This window comes from Poecilia reticulata, chromosome 3 (assembly GCF_904066995.2).
Source record: "Poecilia reticulata chromosome 3, P_reticulata-male-v2, whole genome shotgun sequence".
Classification (NCBI taxonomy): Eukaryota; Metazoa; Chordata; class Actinopteri; order Cyprinodontiformes; family Poeciliidae; genus Poecilia; species Poecilia reticulata.
In genome coordinates this window covers 34979090-34999696 of record NC_088832.1, presented here as the reverse complement: position 1 = coordinate 34999696, position 20607 = coordinate 34979090, and the positions used below count along the sequence as shown (strand labels likewise).

At 44.8% G+C, this 20607-nt stretch overlaps 1 protein-coding gene across 1 annotated transcript in view; it reads right to left on the bottom strand.

Annotated features, from left to right (window-relative positions):
- Nucleotides 1-20044, bottom strand: part of LOC103463007 (SH3 and multiple ankyrin repeat domains protein 2) — a 189521-nt gene extending 169477 nt beyond the window's left edge. The window contains exons 1-2 of the mRNA XM_081605588.1: nucleotides 19709-20044; nucleotides 9184-9238 (exon numbers count right to left, since the gene is read on the bottom strand). Coding sequence (XP_081461714.1) covers nucleotides 9184-9195 — 12 coding nt within the window. The 5' untranslated portion in view covers nucleotides 9196-9238; nucleotides 19709-20044. The remainder of the gene's footprint in view (nucleotides 1-9183; nucleotides 9239-19708) is intronic.
- Nucleotides 20045-20607: the final 563 nt, after the last annotated feature.

Genomic DNA, 20607 nt, shown 5'->3' with positions numbered 1-20607 from the left:
ATCCTGGCTCAACATATAGAACATTAATCATTAATACTCTCTGTGTGCAGAAAGAGGGTCACTTTGCTTCAACCAACAAATGAGAAACAAAGAACAAATGAGATTTTAAGAAGGAAGGGATCCAAGTATCAGCTCATGCTGGGATGCGTTTGGACAGCAGTCGGTTTAAACCTGAAGGATTTACAGCAACGTGCTCCCTCCATCATGGATCGTCTCTGAGCAGCAGCTCTGACGCTTCAGCTCCAAAGAATTTCTTCAGATCCTGCATCAACTGAACCAAAGTCAGTCCACTGTGAACAGAATCACAGTGTGTTTAAAGAATGACTTCAGCTTCGCTCCTTCAACAAACTTTTCTAGAAAACTCTCCTTTGTCACCAAGGCCCAAAGCTTGATCCACTCAGAGACGACAAAGTGGGACAGATTATAATCTGTTGGTTTCATCAGATTGTTTTTCTCCTGCCGTTTTCAGAATCTAGTTTTCTAGGTACTAAATGTGTGATGTCAGCTTTTGTCTGTTTCTTGTTGTTCTTATAAAACAAATAAAAGGTTTGAATAATATTAATGTGATTGTTCAGAAAGACAGCGGTGGATATTAGATGGCTGAATCCCAAAGTATTTCTGAATTAGAGCCACTAATCCATGTAATGAGTTTGGAAAAGGCAGATTTGACAAAGTGCATCAGTTTGTTTGGGAGTTCGCCACAGCTACAGCGGAGACAGACTTAAACTTTGACCTTTGACTTTAAAAATGTTGGAGACTTTGGGGCAGCACAGGAAGTGTTCCCACCAAAATAAAAGACTGACTAAATGTGAGTTAACCTCAGACAATTCAATTCTGAACCTGAACCGTTTCATTTTGCCTTCCCAGCAGACGTGTCTGTGTTTCAGGTGAACTTTACCGTTTGTCACGTTGAAGGTGGGAAACAGATTTATGTCGGATCGTATTTCATGTCTTTTTAAAACGAGACTTTGAAGGTTTTCATAAACTGCAGGCGTTGAGTTTCACCTCCAGCCTTTTATTGAAATAAAAAGCTGCATAAAAACATTTAGATGTCTTTTTTAAAGGTTTTTCTGTTTCAGGGATTTAATTTTTATTTTCAGTGTCAGACTGCTGCTGAGGTCATCTCAAGGTCACCGAACTGATTCCATCTAAAACTTCCAACGGCTCTAATGAGGTAATAGGTAAAAAGGTAAAAATGGACATTCAGAGACTTTTCCAGGCTTCATATCCAGATGCATTTCAAACGCAGCACAGTTAGAGATCAGCTCATTCCAGGGATAAACGTCTCAGACATGAATGTTCACAGCAGGAGAAACTAACCAGCAGCTGAGGAAAGTAAATCCATCACGTCAGAATCAGAGGATGTTTCTATCTGAAGGATGAGAGGAACTGGTTTGAAGACGGTAATGTCCACATGTCGGACAGGAAACGGAAGCGGCTCCAGAGAGGAAGTCATCATGACAAACATGAGACTAACCAGAGGAGGAGCTTCAGGTTTCATCTTTCTAACACCAGCTCTGCAGCCCAGACGTGTAGAAACCAACCGACAGCAGAACTGGATCATCAAGTGACATAATGACCCAATTACTGATCAATAATAACCTAATTAGTGACTTTAATGGTCCAGTTGGTGACCTCAGTGTCCCATTAGAGTGGATGTTGTGACTAAAGCCAGTTGATCCAAATATTCATGAGTCCAGTTTTGTTCTATGAATCTGCTTTACATTCTCCATAAACTAAGTTCTGATTCTCATTAGTCTGCTGAAACCAGGATGTTGTTATTCTCATGTTAAACATTTACAATCCACCTGGTAATTATATCACTGAGGAAACCTGAGATGATCCTTGTGTTTCCCTTCATTAGTCTGATTTAAAAAGACGTGTTTTAACTTCAGCAGATATATTTTTAAGCCAAATGAGAACATGCGAGTCTCTGAGGTGTAGTTTGGTTTGATGGTAGGAGAATATCAGGACATCCATAATCTGTGTTACCGGAGGAGAGCGGCCGGGACTCCAGTGGGGATAATATTTTCTCTTTCTGGCGCCGGAGAGTCTTTATCGCTCCTGCAAGCTGGCAGAGATTCACCCACTGCTGCCCGACTGACGAACAGAAACCCAAAGTCTCTCGTGTTGCTGGTGTCGACTTCACAAGGTCCAGGAACCTTTTCTGTTTCACAATCCTCCAGGAAAAAAAGCGTCTGGATTCTTAATATCTGAGCAACAAACCAGCAATAACCGTTTCCAGTAACTCTCCATGTATGTTTGGTGGAGAGACTTCGGCCAAATCCAGCTTTTCTTTCAGTGTTGCAGGTCGACTGAGGCGGCAAAACAAGCCCAAAGCTTGAGCCCACAGCATGACCCCTCCACGCCGTGCTCAGCAGTTAATGTTTCTGCATGTTTGACAGAAATCAAACCATTGCAACCCACTGAAAAATATGGATCATATTGATCTGGTGATGCTCGGTGACCTTTGCAGAGGAAGAACCAAAGGCTGAAAACAGTTCTGATCCGTTCTACGTCGGCTCTGAAGTCGATCCCAACTGAGTTTGTCTTGCACTTCGTTTTCACTTCTCTTTGCCAAATTTGTTCACTTGGCTGGTAGTTTATTTGCTCACTCAAAAACTTGGACCCCACCTCCTACACACCTACACACACACGCGTACACACACACACACACACACACACACACACACACGTTATTTTCTCCATGTCCCACTTTTATCTGCGAACTCGTTCCGTTTCCCAATCAGACTTTTCAAGCTGGTGTCTCTCGTTTTAGCCTCCATCTGCGACGTCTAAGTGAATTAACAGCTTCCTTATCAAACTGACAAACTGACAAAGCTTTTAGCAGAATATGTTTCAGAATAAAAGAGAAAAATAAAATGTAAAGATATAAAGTCTCAGCTAACCTGGAAATTAAACACCAAGTATCTCCAACCAAAACTGTGAAAATCCTCAAAGTAAAACATGTTTTAGATTATAGTTCAGTCCAAACTCTATACTGAACAATAATCTCATAATGAACTTTCTGTCCAGATGTTTGGGGTAACACACACATTACATCATTACAGCTGTTAATTATATTACCAAAGAGAGCAACATGTAAAAATGTTGAATATTTCTATCATATTCATTCACTTTTCCTGTAAACAAAGTAACTTAAAGTCACAGATTTAGTTAAATATGACAGTTTACAGGACGAGTTTAAGGACATAAACACCAAACAAGGTCCAGAAAATGTTCAAGGTTTGAGAGTGAGGGTATAATGTGAGAAATAATTTAAATTTAAAAGTATTACAACCAACCAGGAGAACAGTTTGGGTCTCCGTTTGTTCAGCTGTGGAATAAAAGCTGAGCTGAAGCAGAGAGAAAAACGTCAAACTGTTTAAAATAATGTAGAAAGGATGATTTTAGTTAAATAGATTTATTTTATTGCTATGAAGTTATTTAATTTGCAATGTAATTCTTCAGTTGCTTGTTATTTTAGCTGGCATTTTGTTTGAGAAGAGGACAAATTAAAAGGGAAAATTATATAATATTAAAGTCTATCTGCTGGTGAATAACAAGCAGAGGGAATGTCTGAAGTTTTACTCATTTATGTCATTTATTTTGGTTTCATCTGATTATTTTGTTCTGAAATAAACCAAAGATCAGCAGCAGCAGGTTCTCCTGATGCAGGTCATGAAACCAAGACGAGACGCGACAAGCGGGGAAAATGTCCAATCGATGGCCGAGACAGCAAACAATGGAGCTGCTTCAGATAAATGACACAAATTTAAAGAGCGATATGAGCAGAACGATGACCGTCCAGCAGACACAGCGACACGCAGAGCCAATCACACGCCTGGCGAGAGCCGCCATGATGGAAACACGGAGCCGCCGCCATGATGGAAACACGGAGCCGCCGTGATGGAAACACGGAGCCGCCGTGATGGAAACACGGAGCCGCCGCCATGACTGAAACACGGAGCCGCCGTGATGGAAACACAGAGCCGCTGCCATGACGGAAACACGGAGCCGCCGTGATGGAAACATCGAGCCGCCGTGATGGAAACATCGAGTCGCCATGATGGAAACACGGAGCCGCCATGATGGAAACACGGAGCCGCCATGATGGAAACACGGAGCCGCCATGATGGAAACACGGAGCCGCCGTGATGGAAACATCGAGTCGCCATGATGGAAACACGGAGCCGCCATGATGGAAACATCGAGCCGCCGCCATGATGGAAACACGGAGCCGCCGTGATGGAAACATCGAGCCGCCGTGATGGAAACACGGAGCCGCCATGATGGAAACACGGAGCCGCCGTGATGGAAACACGGAGCCGCCGTGATGGAAACACGGAGCCGCCGCCATGATGGAAACACGGAGCCGCCGTGATGGAAACATCGAGCCGCCGCCATGATGGAAACACGGAGCCGCCATGATGGAAACACGGAGCCGCCGCCGTGATGGAAACACGGAGCCGCCATGATGGAAACACGGAGCCGCCGTGATGGAAACATCGAGTCGCCATGATGGAAACACGGAGCCGCCATGATGGAAACATCGAGGAGCCGCCGTGATGGAAACATCGAGCCGCCGTGATGGAAACATCGAGCCGCTGTGATGGAAACACGGAGCCGCCATGATGGAAACACGGAGCCGCCGTGATGGAAACACGGAGCCGCCGTGATGGAAACACGGAGCCGCCGTGATGGAAACACGGAGCCGCCGCCATGATGGAAACACGGAGCCGCCGTGATGGAAACATCGAGCCGCCGCCATGATGGAAACACGGAGCCGCCATGATGGAAACACGGAGCCGCCGCCGTGATGGAAACACGGAGCCGCCATGATGGAAACACGGAGCCGCCATGATGGAAACATCGAGTCGCCATGATGGAAACACGGAGCCGCCATGATGGAAACACGGAGCCGCCATGATGGAAACACGGAGCCGCCATGATGGAAACATCGAGCCGCCATGATGGAAACACGGAGCCGCCGCCATGATGGAAACACGGAGCCGCCGTGATGGAAACACGGAGCCGCTGCCATGACGGAAACACGGAGCCGCCGTGATGGAAACATCGAGCCGCCATGATGGAAACATCGAGCCGCCGTGATGGAAACATCGAGCCGCCGTGATGGAAACACAGAGCCGCCGCCATGATGGAAACACGGAGCCGCCGTGATGGAAACATCGAGCCGCCGCCATGATGGAAACACGGAGCCGCCATGATGGAAACACGGAGCCGCCGTGATGGAAACATCGAGCCGCCGCCATGATGGAAACACGGAGCCGCCGTGATGGAAACATCGAGCCGCTGTGATGGAAACACGGAGCCGCCATGATGGAAACATCGAGCCGCCATGATGGAAACACGGAGCCGCCATGATGGAAACACGGAGCCGCCATGATGGAAACACGGAGCCGCCATGATGGAAACATCGAGCCGCCATGATGGAAACATCGAGCCGCCATGATGGAAACATCGAGCCGCCATGATGGAAACACGGAGCCGCCATGATGGAAACACGGAGCCGCCATGATGGAAACACGGAGCCGCCATGATGGAAACATCGAGCCGCCGCCATGATGGAAACACGGAGCCGCCGTGATGGAAACATCGAGCCGCTGTGATGGAAACACGGAGCCGCCATGATGGAAACACGGAGCCGCCGTGATGGAAACACGGAGCCGCCGCCATGATGGAAACACGGAGCCGCCGTGATGGAAACATCGAGCCGCCGCCATGATGGAAACATCGAGTCGCCATGATGGAAACACGGAGCCGCCGCCGTGATGGAAACACGGAGCCGCCATGATGGAAACACGGAGCCGCCGTGATGGAAACATCGAGTCGCCATGATGGAAACACGGAGCCGCCATGATGGAAACACGGAGCCGCCGCCATGATGGAAACACGGAGCCGCCGCCATGACGGAAACACGGAGCCGCCGTGATGGAAACACGGAGCCGCTGCCATGACGGAAACACGGAGCCGCCGTGATGGAAACATCGAGCCGCCATGATGGAAACACGGAGCCGCCGCCATGATGGAAACACGGAGCCGCCGCCATGACGGAAACACGGAGCCGCCGCCATGACGGAAACACGGAGCCGCCGTGATGGAAACACGGAGCCGCCATGATGGAAACACGGAGCCGCCATGATGGAAACATCGAGCCGCCATGATGGAAACATCGAGCCGCCATGATGGAAACACGGAGCCGCCCTGATGGAAACACGGAGCAGCCCTGATGGAAACACGGAGCCGCCGCAGTGATGGAAACATCGAGCCGCCGTGATGGAAACATGGAGCCGCCTGCATGCAGGTGAGCAGCAGCTCCAGCAACACGCCGCTCCGGCGGTTCCTGAATCACCGAGTTAAAAACAGGAAGATCTGATCTGAGAGCAGCTGGGATTCCTCCTGCTCACTTCGCAGCTTTACGCTCCAGGTGTCACCGCTGAGTGGCCTAGTTCAATCACACTGGGAATTCACTGACCTGTTACTGACCCACCAGAGAGACGCTGCGGCTCACACAGAAACTTCTGCTTTTCAATAACCGGTAAACTACGGCCAGGAACACAACTACATTAAAAATGCATTAATATCCATCAGAAAGACCAAAAGTTCAAACATAAAACATTTAAACTCAACATCAGACAGAAAGGAACATATAAAGGAATAAAATCATAATACTGGTTAAATTAAAGTTCAATATTATCAGAAAAAGTTGTTTTAATGAGATAAAAGCTTTGAGAGTCGTGAGGATTTAATAACCTGAGCAGCTCAGTTTTGGTCGTTTTCAAAATCCAGCTGCTGATGTTAAAATATAAACTATTTATACATTTATCTCATTATCTTTTGTGTGGGAGTTCTCAGAAAACGACGACTTTTTCTTGTATTATTACAGCTTTATTATAATAATTTGAATTTATTGTTGTATAGGGCTTTATTTTAGAATGATTTTAATCTCATCATGGTAATTCTGACTTTATTCTCCTAATATTACGACTTTTTTCTCATATTATGATTTAATCTCGTCCGACTGCGACTCCATTCTGGTGACATTATTTTGTAATGATTTTGTTTCTTAATCAGTTTGATATCAGCTGATAATCATCGTCTCCTCGTTGCTCTTCGGTCTGATTCTCCATCAGGAGGATTTTCTGCTCTGCATGAACTCGGCCGTCTGAATGTCCGTCATCGCTCAGCTTTATGCTGCCGTGTCCAGAGGACGATGTTTTCTTTGAGCCATTTCAGACACGGTGGAGGCTGAAGCCGTAATTCAGCCTGAAGCTCTGAACGTCCTCAGTCTGCATGTAGAGACGATTCACTGAGGAACATCCTGAAGCCTCAGCTTCAAGGTAAAACCACTCAGATGCTTTTATCATTACACAATAAATAATTCAGATAATGTTCATGTGAACTTCTTCAATGTTATCTGAGCAACTTCTGAAAAAATAAAAATGTAAATGATGCAAACATTTATTTCTGAGGTTCATTTCAGTGACTGAGCCAATAAAATGAATAAAATCAGGACATAACAGTCAGCTAGCGTAGCGGCTAGCTGTTTCCCAAACCGCTTCTTTTTATTGTTTCAGAAATAAATTTATTTCTTCTGAATAATCTGGAGTTACGGTCATAATGAATAATCCAGAATAATCCAGGATTACCAGCCACTGGACATGCTAACAGTTCTGAGCTAGTTATGGAAAACTGCATGTCAAAGTAACAGTAAATCAGCTGGTCAGACATTTTATTATGAAAATGAAGATAAATGTTTATAATCATTGTTAAAATAAATGTTTCTTCTCTGTCATCAGATGTTTTAAATCAGAGGCTGTGGAGGTTCAGCGACTCGCCTTAAATTATTTTATTTTATTTCGATCATCATCTACATGCAGCCACACGCCGCTCACTTTGAACAGGAAGGAGAAATAAAATGTTTGTTTTATTACAATAAAAAAAAATTTAATCGCAAAGATTTAGTTCATACATAATAACATGTTCTTGTATAAACAAAAATATATTTATGAATTTATCGCTAACCTTAAAACAAATGAATAACTATAAACAAGCTCATCCGACTTTAATCAGAAAATGTATTTCTCTGTTCTGACAGATTATTGATTTTCTGTATTGATCAGTCATGGATCATACGCAGCAGGTAAAACGTTTTATGGACATAATTTGGTTTTTGATCAAAACTTTCCCACATAAATAAACTGATTGGACCAAGAGTTGGTTCAGACCCACCAGCAGGGGGCGCTGCCACATTACAACCAAATGCAAATAGAGAATAATAATAATAGTTTTGATAAGTGAGTTTCTACAGCTGCTTCATTTAGGGATTAAAATATAAACTTAATAAATCTGATTAATTTGCTTTATCTGGAAGTCGTGATAAAAACCTTAGTTCAGGCTGCAGACGTTTAAGTTTTAGCTCCTGTTTGCAGATGGAGCCTCAGGAAGTTAAATACTTAATATTTGCTGATAAAAGTTTTTTCTCCCACCGACTGAAGAACTGAACTTTATCTGAGGCGCGTTTCATTTTTAATCTAATATCCCTAAACATTATAATCCTGAATCTGAAACATTTCTCTGTCCACTTTAGACCAAAACTACAACAATCACAATAAATACATAATAAAAACCCGAAGCTGCAGGATTTTAGCACCTTCTAAACTCACTGCTGGCAGAAATGCTGCAGCATCAGAGTTTAGATCTGAACGCAGCGCAGCGCCGAGAAGAAAAAGACCAAAAATATTCAGACAAGTTTCCTCCAAACGCAGAAACTGCAGAGCAGCAAGCCGACCTGAATCCCACCAGGTTGTGTTTGTAGCGCCACCTACAGATTATTCACCTCTGACCTTTCACCCTTTGACCTTCCAGGATGAAAACTGAAGCTGGAAATCACAGATCAAACATGTAATGCAGCACAGCCGTGTTTTAACTGTGGATGAAAAATGAATCTGAAAAACTTTGAAATTCTAAAAATAAAAAAAGTAACATTGATGTTAAGATAACGTTGAACTTAAATCTGCGCTGGATGGAGGAGAGAGAAACGCGGCAGCAGAAAAACCTTCATCAAGGCCATCATCATCATCATCATCATGATGCGTTCGTGTGTTGTCGGAGACCTCGGCGTTCAGCTGAGGCTGGTGAACTTCAGGCGGATCTACGTACCATTTCAGCCATCGGATCCGGAGGAGAAGGACGAGGTCCGGCTTCCCGGTGATCCCTGAGAGGAGAGGAGGACAGGAAATGACCTCATAACGTTCAAACATGAACACATTCAATGTTTATCTGAGGAGCTTCAACTCATTTCCCTCCCTTCGCTAAGCTGTCAGTTACTTTACGGCAGTGGTTCTTAACCTTTGTTGAGGTACCAAACCCCCCAGTTTCATATGCGCATTCACCGAACCCTTCTTATTCCTCCTCCTCCACCTACACCCCCACACACACACACCCCAACACGCAACATACTTTACGGTATTCTGATTTAGTAATGTAATTATGCTACCACCCCCATGCCACTAGAGGCAGTAGCAACCCCGAAAAGATGCGACTAAGGAGCAGATTTAGACTATAGAGTTTGGTAAAAAGAGTGGAACTCCTTCAATCAGGGCTCCTCCGCAGCTCTGATTGGCTAAGCAATGTAACGTGATCCTCTGATTGGCTCAGCAATGTAACGTGATCCTCTGATTGGCTCAGCAATGTAGCGTGATCCTCTGATTGGCTAAGCAATGTAACGTGATCCTCTGATTGGCTAAGCAATGTAACGTGATCCTCTGATTGGCTCAGCAATGTAACGTGATCCTCTGATTGGCTCAGCAATGTAGCGTGATCCTCTGATTGGCTAAGCAATGTAACGTGATCCTCTGATTGGCTCAGCAATGCAACGTGATCCTCTGATTGGCTAAGCAATGTAACGTGATCCTCTGATTGGCTCAGCAATGTAACGTGATCCTCTGATTGGCTCAGCAATGTAGCGTGATCCTCTGATTGGCTAAGCAATGTAACGTGATCCTCTGATTGGCTAAGCAATGTAACGTGATCCTCTGATTGGCTCAGCAATGAAGCGTGATCCTCTGATTGGCTCAGCAATGTAACGTGATCCTCTGATTGGCTAAGCAATGTAGCGTGATCCTCTGATTGGCTAAGCAATGTAACGTGATCCTCTGATTGGCTAAGCAATGTAACGTGATCCTCTGATTGGCTCAGCAATGTAGCGTGATCCTCTGATTGGCTCAGCAATGTAACGTGATCCTCTGATTGGCTCAGCAATGTAACGTGATCCTCTGATTGGCTAAGCAATGTAACGTGATCCTCTGATTGGCTCAGCAATGTAGCGTGATCCTCTGATTGGCTAAGCAATGTAACGTGATCCTCTGATTGGCTAAGCAATGTAACGTGATCCTCTGATTGGCTCAGCAATGTAACGTGATCCTCTGATTGGCTCAGCAATGTAACGTGATCCTCTGATTGGCTAAGCAATGTAACGTGATCCTCTGCAGCAAGTGATGGCAAAGCGGGGCGTCATCACGACTTTACACAAGTGTGTCTTTACCTCCGCGGTCGGCAGAGGCTCCGCCGAACCCCTGGGGTTCGATCGAACCCAGGTTAAGAACCACTGCTTTACGGTTTTAATCACTTCTTGGTTTTTAACATGTAAACTCAGTCTGGGGTTATGCAACACAAAGAATCAGCACTGATCTGATCCACCTGCAGCAGCTTCACTCCAAGACGGAGCAGCAGGAGGAAAACCTCTTTGTTTGATGACATCAACAGAAAATATCAAAATGTTTCCAATCAGGGGAATTTTTTCTGTTCCAAACCAATAATCTCCATAAAAACCAAACAAAACGATGAGCATTTTAAGAACAATCTCTGTTTGTTTCATCCAAAAAGAAGCAAATGCAGAAGAATCATAGTTAATACATGATAGATGAGCTTCCTGTACAGAAAGAGCAGATTCAGCTTCTGTTCAGCTGAACCTGATTACAGTGATGCTGCCTTCGCTGGCCGTCAGACCTCTGAGCGCTGGCGGACAGAAACGAGGAGGAGGAGGAGGAGGAGGAGGAGGAGGAGGAGGAGGAAGGGCTACAACAAACCGGCAAGAAGCTGAAGATCAAAGATGCAATAAAAATCTGTCAGCTGTTCCAGTTCAGCTCCGTGTACCTCGGATCCGATCCGATCTGAAGGTTTGATCTTCAGTTCATCAGCCAGGTGAAAAAAGATTCAGCACCGAATTAACTTTTGGTTTAGAGGATTTAATTTCCGGAAAATTTAGATTTTTTTTCCCCATTAATGACCTCTGTGGGTTTCCGTAGTTCAGGGCGGCCATCTTGTTTTCTGCTTCCATTTATTTGGGCTTCAGGTCAACTTTCTGACTATTGGGACGAGGCTAGAGTTTAGTTTGCTAACTATGAGGATAAAGTCGGAATATAAAGCAGTAATGTGACAAAATCTTCTGAAGTTATTCTTTGATGTCAGTTTTATAAATAAGGAAATCAAATCATCATCCAGACTTTGAAACTATTGAGCTGATCACATCAGATCAATATGAAAGTTGAAGATTAAAATGTCTTCTGCTCATTTAAAGGATGTTTTCTGGGATTATTGTGTCTCTATTTTACTAATGCAGAGACTTTATTGTCATGATGAAACAAACGTTCTGATAGTCAGACCCAAACCAACAGAGACGATCAATAAAAACTGGTGGAAATTATTTTCTGTCACTTGAAAAGAAAGATTAAAATCAGAATCTGATATAAAAACCTCAGATGTTATTTTTAAGCCTCATTTCCCAGCATGCATTTCAGGAACAGCAGCAGGTTGCTGCTGCTCATGCAGACGGACATTTTTCCATTTTCCATCAGGTTCAGGCGTCTGAGGAATATTTACGCCTTTCAGGTTCAGCCCAGATTCAGACTGAAGGTGGAAACGTGAGGCTCAGGCTGACCCGTTGGTCCTGACCCGTTGGTCCCGACCCGTTGGTCCTGACCCGTTGGTCCCGACCGGTTGGTTCCGACCCGTTGGTTCTGACCCGTTGGTCCCGACCGGTTGGTTCCGACCAATTGGCGCTGACCGGTTGGTCCTGACCCATTGGTTCCGACCCATTGGTCCTGACCCGTTGGTTCCGGACCTTCAGAACCTTCTGGACCTTCAGAACTTTCAGAACCTTCAGAACTTTCTGGACCTTCAGAACCTTCTGGACCTTCAGGACCTTCAGAACCTTCTGGGCCTTCTGGACCTTCAGAACCTTCAGAACCTTCTGGACCTTCAGAACCTTCAGAACCTTCTGGACCTTCAGAACCTTCTGGGCCTTCTGGACCTTCAGAACCTTCTGGACCTTCAGAACCTTCTGGCCGTTGCAGCTGCGCCTCCGCCAGCAGCAGATCTTCCTCATGGCTCCAACACCAGCTGCGGTCAAAGAGCTTCTCCTTCGTCTCGTTGGACCTGGAAGCCTTGAGGTTTCGGTTTTAGAGCCAGAGTTTCTTTCTTCATCAGATTCTTTTCTGTTCTCACTGGTTTCCAGTTGGGAGCAGCTTTGAGTCGCGTCGTTCCAGAACATCCCGGTCCACTTCCCTCCACCTGAGGAAACGTTGTGGCCGTTTCTTCCTCAGCCTTTGCAGAGCAGAGACACTTGATCATGTTTTCCCTCCGTATGTTAGCTTGACTCTGCTGGTGTTTAGAAACTTCTGCTGTGACTGGACTGACTTTAGGATTTTCCTGGAATAAAAATCAGTCAACTTCAGAAACATCCTGGCTTTTATTGCTGCTTTTTAACACTATTGGATCCATTTTTGTTAAAAATCTCGTCGTCATCATCAGATCCACCCAAACCAACCCTGCAGCTTCACTTCCCTCCTCGGCGCTTTGTGAGTCGACCACGGGAATTAAAACGCTGACGGAGCCTCCATCAGACGCAGGCCCTCACCGGGCCCTGCAGTCGGAGCGCAGCGGGTCTGCTGGGGAATCCTGCCAGGATTAAAGATCAGTTTTACCAGCAGATGGCGCTCACAGCAGGAGGGGACCAGAGAGAGAAACCAGGCGAGTCCAGCTCTGCAGCCCGTCGTCCAGCCTGGGCGTCGCAGGGCTGGAACTGGGACCCGTTTGACTTTAATCGCTGCAGAAGGCAGAATCCAACGCCGCCGCCTCGTAAACACACTTCCTGTTGGCTCCTCCGGGGCCACGGATAAACACGGAGCAGGAAAACGGACGACTGCTCCAGAGATCAGGGGGAAAATCTGCACCAACCCAGGAGGAACGGCTGAAACCACAAGTTTACATACACCATGAAGAGAAACAGCAAGATGTTTCTCTGCATCTGAAGTTAAATCACACTGCAAAAACAAAATCTTACCAAGTATTTTATCTAGTTTCTAATGCAAATATCATAGTTCACTTAAAATAAGACAGGGCCTTAGCAAGTTATACAAAAAATAAATTCTGCTGAAACATTACAGGTAAGTTAGTTAGTCTTGTTTTAAATGAACCAGAAACTAAACAAAATACTTTTTTGTGTTTTTGCAAAGCAGACCAAACTTCTCTAAATTATTTCTGTTAGCTAAATGCTAAACCTCTGGCAGGTGAACTGGAGTCACATCTGTTTATGTGTTTCAAACCAGACCAGGAAGTCTCTGCTCTCTGGTTCGGTTCGGTTCGGTTCGGTTCGGTGGGAAACCAAATCAGCCACGATGTCAGGAGGAGAACCAGCTGCTCCAGTCCGGCTCATCCTGGGAAACGTTCACTGCTTACCGGAGCCGCCATCATCTGGTCAACCGACTACACTGAAGACATGACGGGAACGTCCAACCATCAACAGGAGGAGACGGGTTCTGTTTCCGGTTCTGGTCCAAAATGTGCAGAATGACCAGAGGAAAAAAGCCAGAGACTTTGTGAAGAAGCAGCTGAAGCTGGGAAGTTGGAGAAAATGAGTTCTGAACCGACATGTTGCTCAGAGAGGAAGAAGCTGTTACGTCTGAAGAAACATAAAAATCCAGATCACAGAAACACACAGCGACAAAAACCTGGAGAGAAACGTCCTGATGTCATCACCTGCAATCAGTAAACAGAGTCCAGCTGGGTTTCATTTAACCAGATGTTCTGGTTCCGGCCTCAGAGAAAAACCAGAACCCAGCAGTCCACTGCGAAGCACGGCGGTGGCAGCATCATGCTGGGGTGCACTTTAATAACCATCCACCTGGGCTGCATGATTATTTTAGTACTCAGTTATTCTACAGATAAAAATTGTCCCGTTCTGCAGATTGGTGAGAAACGTCCAACTTCCCAGTTCCCAGTTCTGACTGCAGGGGGCGCACTCACACATTCCAGCTTCCAACCGGAAGGCATCAAGTTATCCATGTTTTAAATTCTCATTGAGTTTTCCTGTTACAGAAATGTTCAGATTTCAGTCCCACATGGAAACGACTCCAAGATGCACCAGATCAGAGAACATTAAATCCTACATCATTATTTATTGAAACGCTGCTTCATCTCCTGCAATTTGTTTCCATTTTCAGCCCCAACGAAACATGTATTTCAGTTAACTGCATTTTTTTTTTTTTTAACAGGAAGAGATACTGATCCACTCTGTTCTTATCCGAGTCTGGTTTCAGGAAGGAAAGTGAAAGATTGGCTTCCTGAAATAGCCTGGTGCGTAAAAGCGGAGCAGGGAGAACGGCTCCGCTGACTCCTGACCTCATTCACATCCAGAACTGAAAACGTTTCCACGTCAAACTCAGCAGAAAGCAGAGGCTGAAACCGAACAGCAGTTTCCTGACGATCAGTGGCGCAACTACACATTATTCAGGTGGATGCGAAAACATAGATCGGCGCCCCCCACCACCCAACCTCCCGAGGGATCGTCAGGGTGAAGGAGCGACGCTTCCCCCCACCCCCCCCCCGAGGCGACGATACGTGAAGGGTAAAACTCGCTACATTTACCTCGTTATGTGCGCGAGGTGAAGGAGCGTTACACGCGCCGAAGTGTATGGGAAAACAATCATCGGCGCGCCGCCCCTCCAGACGGGGTTTTGGCGCCCCCTCTGGTGCTGCGCCCCTATGCGTTGCATACCCTGCATACCCACTTTTTGCGCCACTGCTGACGATCCTCTGTCACAGACGCTCTCATGCCGCGGCAGCTGTCCGCCGTTAAACCGTCAAGTATTAATTAAACATCCCTGTAAATGAGACGGTTCGCCCACATGTGTGCTTTACACCTGACATTTAGGTAAATGCCAGTCCAGCGGCGCTGCGATGATATGTCAGGGATGAGGGATGAAATTATACGGTTTCATGAAGTCCTGCTTTCATCCGCCGGATCTCAGCCGAATTATTTCTGGAGATGAATCTCTGACTTTCTGAAACTCTCCGCCTCCTCCGTCCTCAACCTCAAAAACTTTGAGTCTCTGTTGGAAAATGTTCCAGTGTTTCATCTTTTCCTCCTGGTTGTTTGTTTAAACATGTAGAGATATTTTCAGCAGACATCTAACCTTTCAGGCTCTAAGGAAACATAATAATTCTTAGAGCGGTGGGGTCTTAAGACGCTTCAGCCTTAAGAAAACTCCAAACTGAAAACCCAAGAGGGAATTTAAACAATAGAATCAGAAAGTCAATAATCAGGGAAATAAGCAGATTAATCTGTCTGTTCCTCCCGTTTCTGTTGTTTTAAGGCCAATAAAATAAAGTTCAGAGGCGGAGCATTGAAATTGGTCTAACCTGGAACTTCCTGTGGAGTTGGACCTCCAGCTGGGAGGAAGTGCACACACCTCCAAATGGCACAGAGATTCAGATGTGTGGACAGTTTGGAGACAGAAGGATGTTTTGAGTTTTTAAATTTTAAAAATCATAAGCAGTCTGTTTGTGTGCATCACTCCTTCTGACGACACCAGAAACCTTCTAAACAAACTGTGAAATGTATCCAAACCCTGTGAAAATCTGATTTTATGTTTGGTTTTTACCTTTTTAAAACCATGGAAAGATAACATGAGTTAAAAACTAATCTTCTCCCCTCAAACATCACATTAACTGATTAATTCCTTTAACTGAGCCAGTCTGACAACATAAGGTAGCAGCAACAAAAAAAACCTAAATAAAAGAACAAAACTAGTAAATAATGAACCGTTCTGGGAGCAGCAAGTGTCTCTATTATTATAAATGTGACAGCATAGATTAGAGATGTGCCGATCAGGTTTTTTCCTGCCGATACCGATCACATAATTTTTATTATTATTTTTTAATCATAAGCCCTACTGGTTACATTATGTGGAAAAAGGAACCATGAATTCACCTTAATTTAGACAAAAACTTGTTTTTAATAACTTTTTCCAAGAAGAAAACTAAACAAAACAGGCATTCTGCAAATTGTCCTGCTATCAGTAAAACTATCTTTAACAGACTGATAACATATGGAAGCTCTGAAGAGGATAAATAATGCAAAGAGCCTAAATAAAACCTCTCAACATTGCCAAAAACATTCAAGTATAAAACTTAACATTCAAAGGCAAATACAGGATCCATTACAATAAACAATCCTGAGTTACTGAATGAAAACTTCCTGTTAGCATGGCGGCTAGCTGATTACTGCTAGTTCTGAGTGGCTGTTTCTGACTGAGCGGAGTAATTATGCAGAGCAGGGAGGAGATCGATTATTTTTTTAGAGATTATCTGTCTCATGTTAGGACAGCGAAAGTTTTAATACGTATGTAAAATTTATATTTTAGGTTAGATGCTGCAGCTTTAAGCAGAGGTTCGGTGTGAGAGTCACTACCAGGTGGAGCAGCTCCGTCTGTGAAATATTACTACCTGTAGCGTAGCAGCGGTTCAACAGCGAGAGCAGAACCAGCGTCTTACATCGCAGCTCCAAGACTTACATAATTTTGCGGGTTATTTGTTTAGCTTTCTGACCGTCATGCTAATCCAGGTGTTTGTAGCTGTGCTGCTTTACCTGCCATCTGATCCTCCATGTCTTTTTTACTGCAGTGAGCCTCGATGTAGCCAAACTCCGTCAAGTATCCCATTGTTTTTATGTCGCATTAGCTTCGTTGTGTTGATGCATTTTGACCTGCTTCAATTTTCCGCCGCAACACGCAAACTTCCCCATTCACTCAGTGCGTTATAATTACACATCGCTTAGGATTTGTTGCTGCGCGTTTGCGCAGTGTGAAGGAAAGAGGAGACCAGCCGCACAGGCAGGCTGCGAAATGAGATGCAGGTGATCGGTATCGGCAACAAGAGCCAATGATTGCCGATCACTGATCATACACTTTTTCACGGAAATCGGCCCGATTATGATCGGTGGCCGATCGATCGGCACACCTCTAGATGCAGTATGTCTAATTATTAACTCAGAATCATTAAAAAGAGAAACAACTGCAGTGTAGAAACTGTAACCTTATGAACATAAAACCCAAATAAATGAATGAGCTTCAACACAAGGAGAAAAATAACAGCAATGTTGGAAAAGACGAGTTTAAACATGAAGCTGGATTCAGAAAGTTCACCGTCATGCAGGAATTCAATTCAGTAAAAAAACGGACAAATTTCCAAATATAAACGTAAAAATAGATTTTCAACAAGCCATCAGTTATGTTAACAGTCTCACACAAACGACTGAAGTCGAGAGCAACAACCGATCAGTTTGATCAGTTTGATCAGTTTGAGTTTTTAATCGCGGCTCGAACACATTTTGGTTTACAGCAAAGAAACTAAACGTTCCTACAAACGTCTCACTGAAAAGGTTCCTGGACTCAGAACCAGAACTCAGGAAGACGTTTGGGTCGGTGAAGCGTTAGGATCAAATGCTGCTGTTTGAAATGAGCTCACAGATAAAAGGTTTATGCTAAATAAAAACAAAGTTATAAAAGTTAGTAAAGTTAGTCAAAAATTAACAGCAACAATCTGGGTTATTTAGTCATAAGAGAAAAAAATCGGGGTTCATTTTTTTAAAGTATATTTAGTTTGCCAGCTGAGTTAGTTAGATAAATGTTGAGACTTTAATGATTGGACCAGCAAATCCTTTACCTGTGGGGTCTGCAGGAGGGGGCAGATACGGTATGGAGCTAAATTAGGACCATAAAGTGTGTTAAAAAACAAAAATTAGAAACTGAAAAAAAAACTTGAAATCTCAAATGTAGTTTTGAAAAAAAAAATTCACATTTTTTTTTTGTGTTTAGTTTAAAAAAATGATAACATTTTCTGTCTCTAATTTAGTTGGACCCCTCACTGAGTGACCGCTCAGCTTCATGCAAACCAACAATCCATCAAACTCCATCTGGTTTGATGCATCCGAGGCGTTTTGTGACTTTGACCAACCATCTGACTGTCAGATGCTCCTGATCATCACCACACTGAGGCACCAGGAAGCCCAGCCTGCTTCCAGTCCAGCTTTGTTTCAGAAACACTCCGAGCTACCAAACAGGAGGAGATTAAAGATGAAAAATCAAAGAAATGAAGAACCGAGATGCAGCGAAATGAGGAAAGAGCAGCAACAGAAAGTCCAACAGAGCTGCAACAGAGCTGTCTGTCTGTCTGTCTGTCTGTCTGTCTGTCTGTCTGTCTGTCTGTCGCTCAGCTGGCCAGAGGAAACATGAAAATGCAGAAACTCAGAGAAAATAACTTTACACTTGATTGTGAGGACAGACAAAGCTGCGGTTGGGGAAACATACTCATATTTAAATGTGTGCAAATTAACAGACATGCAGCAGCAGCAGCATTTCTGACAGCGTCACAGAACTTCAGCCGATTAATAACAAACATTTAGATTTGGACGCTGCACAGAGAGAATCTGCTTCATTTTGGCAAAGAGGACGAAGCCACCGGCATCATGTCAGACACACGGTGGCATGTTTCAGAGAAGACTGGAGATTTACTTTAGGAATGATGAATCATGCTCCATCAGAACGGTGCCGAGTGGAAAAACTGAGCACAGAGAACTGGGCCTTGTGGGACACCGTAAGAGAGAATCAGGGGGATATTAAAGATCTGGAGCCAAAGATTTTAAAATGTTCAATAAGAAAACAGCTGAAGTTCAGTCATGTTGGGTTTTTCTTTCAAACTCTTTCATCACCAGAAAACATCCAGAAATCATTTTCACTTCTGATCTGATCTGGATATTTATTTACAATATTCTGACTAAAAGCTGCTGATCTGCTTGACTTTTTCTAAAAACAAAAAACGTCCAATTCCTTAAAGCGGCAACCCGCCCGGATCCCAAACAGATTTAATTATTAATGACATGCAGGGATCTGAACTTTCTGTCATTTCTTGTGTAAATCTTAGAAGATGCTGCAAAGGAGCGGATCGATGCTCGGACTTGGTTCTGGTCCAGAATGAGCCGCAGCACAAAGTGCAGCAATTAATGATGAGCTGAGCTCCACCTGCAGCTGCTGGAGCAAAAGCGCCAATTCAGCTTTCCTCAAACTCAGCGTTCACCTCCACCGGTCCCACTTTCACACAATAAAACATTTATTATTTACATCCCAAAGCTGCAAAAGGTTGAATAAGAAGCAGCTTTTCGACCACTTTCTGAGTCTTTAGTCTGACTGGAGCAGATTAACTGATTTTAGAGAAGAAATGCGGCAAAAAGCATCTAATAAAGTGCAAATCATCTCTCCACGTTTAAAACCACACAAAAAGATGAAAGAATATCTCTGGAGCATTTTTTGTTCGGTGAGGGGAAAAATAAGAAAACAATGATGCTCACCTTGAACGTGGTCCTGGTTCCTGTTCGGCCTGAAGAGGTTCCCTCCTCCGGGCTTTATCTCCTCCTAAAGCCGCTCCATGTCCTCCGGCTGTCCGCGCCGGCGCGCCGCGGCCGGTGGAGCTGCGCTGCTGGGGGAAACTTCCAGGCAAAGTGCGGCTCTGCGGACCGGAGCCTGTCAACCTGACCTCCGGGGTGGGGAAGAAATCCGAGCAGCTCCGAGCAGAAATTCAATCCGAGGCGACAGCCACCGAGCGCGGCTCCGAGCGGCTCATCGCCCCGCCAGCAGGAGGAGGCAGGCGGAGCTGGAGGGTGGAGGACAGAGGAGAGAGAGGAAGGGGGCGGTCATGCCGCCGCCTCCCCGCTGCTCAGGTGGACACCTCTCATCTCATTCCTGCCTCCCAGAGAGCGAAGCAGAAATAAAACTGGAAACTGATCAGAAGAACATTTACAGGCTGGGATAATATCAGCAAGTCTGATTTCTGATTCAAACATGTTTATGTTTCTAGAAAAATCACCGTTTCTGAACAATATGGCTCCCTGCCCAGGGCGGCAAGCCGTGAGGGTTGGTTGGTGCAGGAGGGTCTCAGCTAAAGCAGCGACAAATCATCTGCTGCGGGAATCAGTTTATCAAAATGAACAGAGAAAAGGACGTTTAACAGCTTTCAGCAACACTCAGTAAATGTGATGATCTTTGCTCCCATTGGACAGAAATGATGAGGAGGCGGGACAATGAAGGACAGAAACAACAAACTGTGAAGTCCTGCTGCATTTCTGCTGTTGTTACAGCTGCGACGCCATTTTGAACGTTGATGGCAGCTCAGTAAATGCAGGTTTTGTGATTATTTAAAATGCACGACATGTTGATATATTTATGACAAATGTTGGTCATTTATTAACCC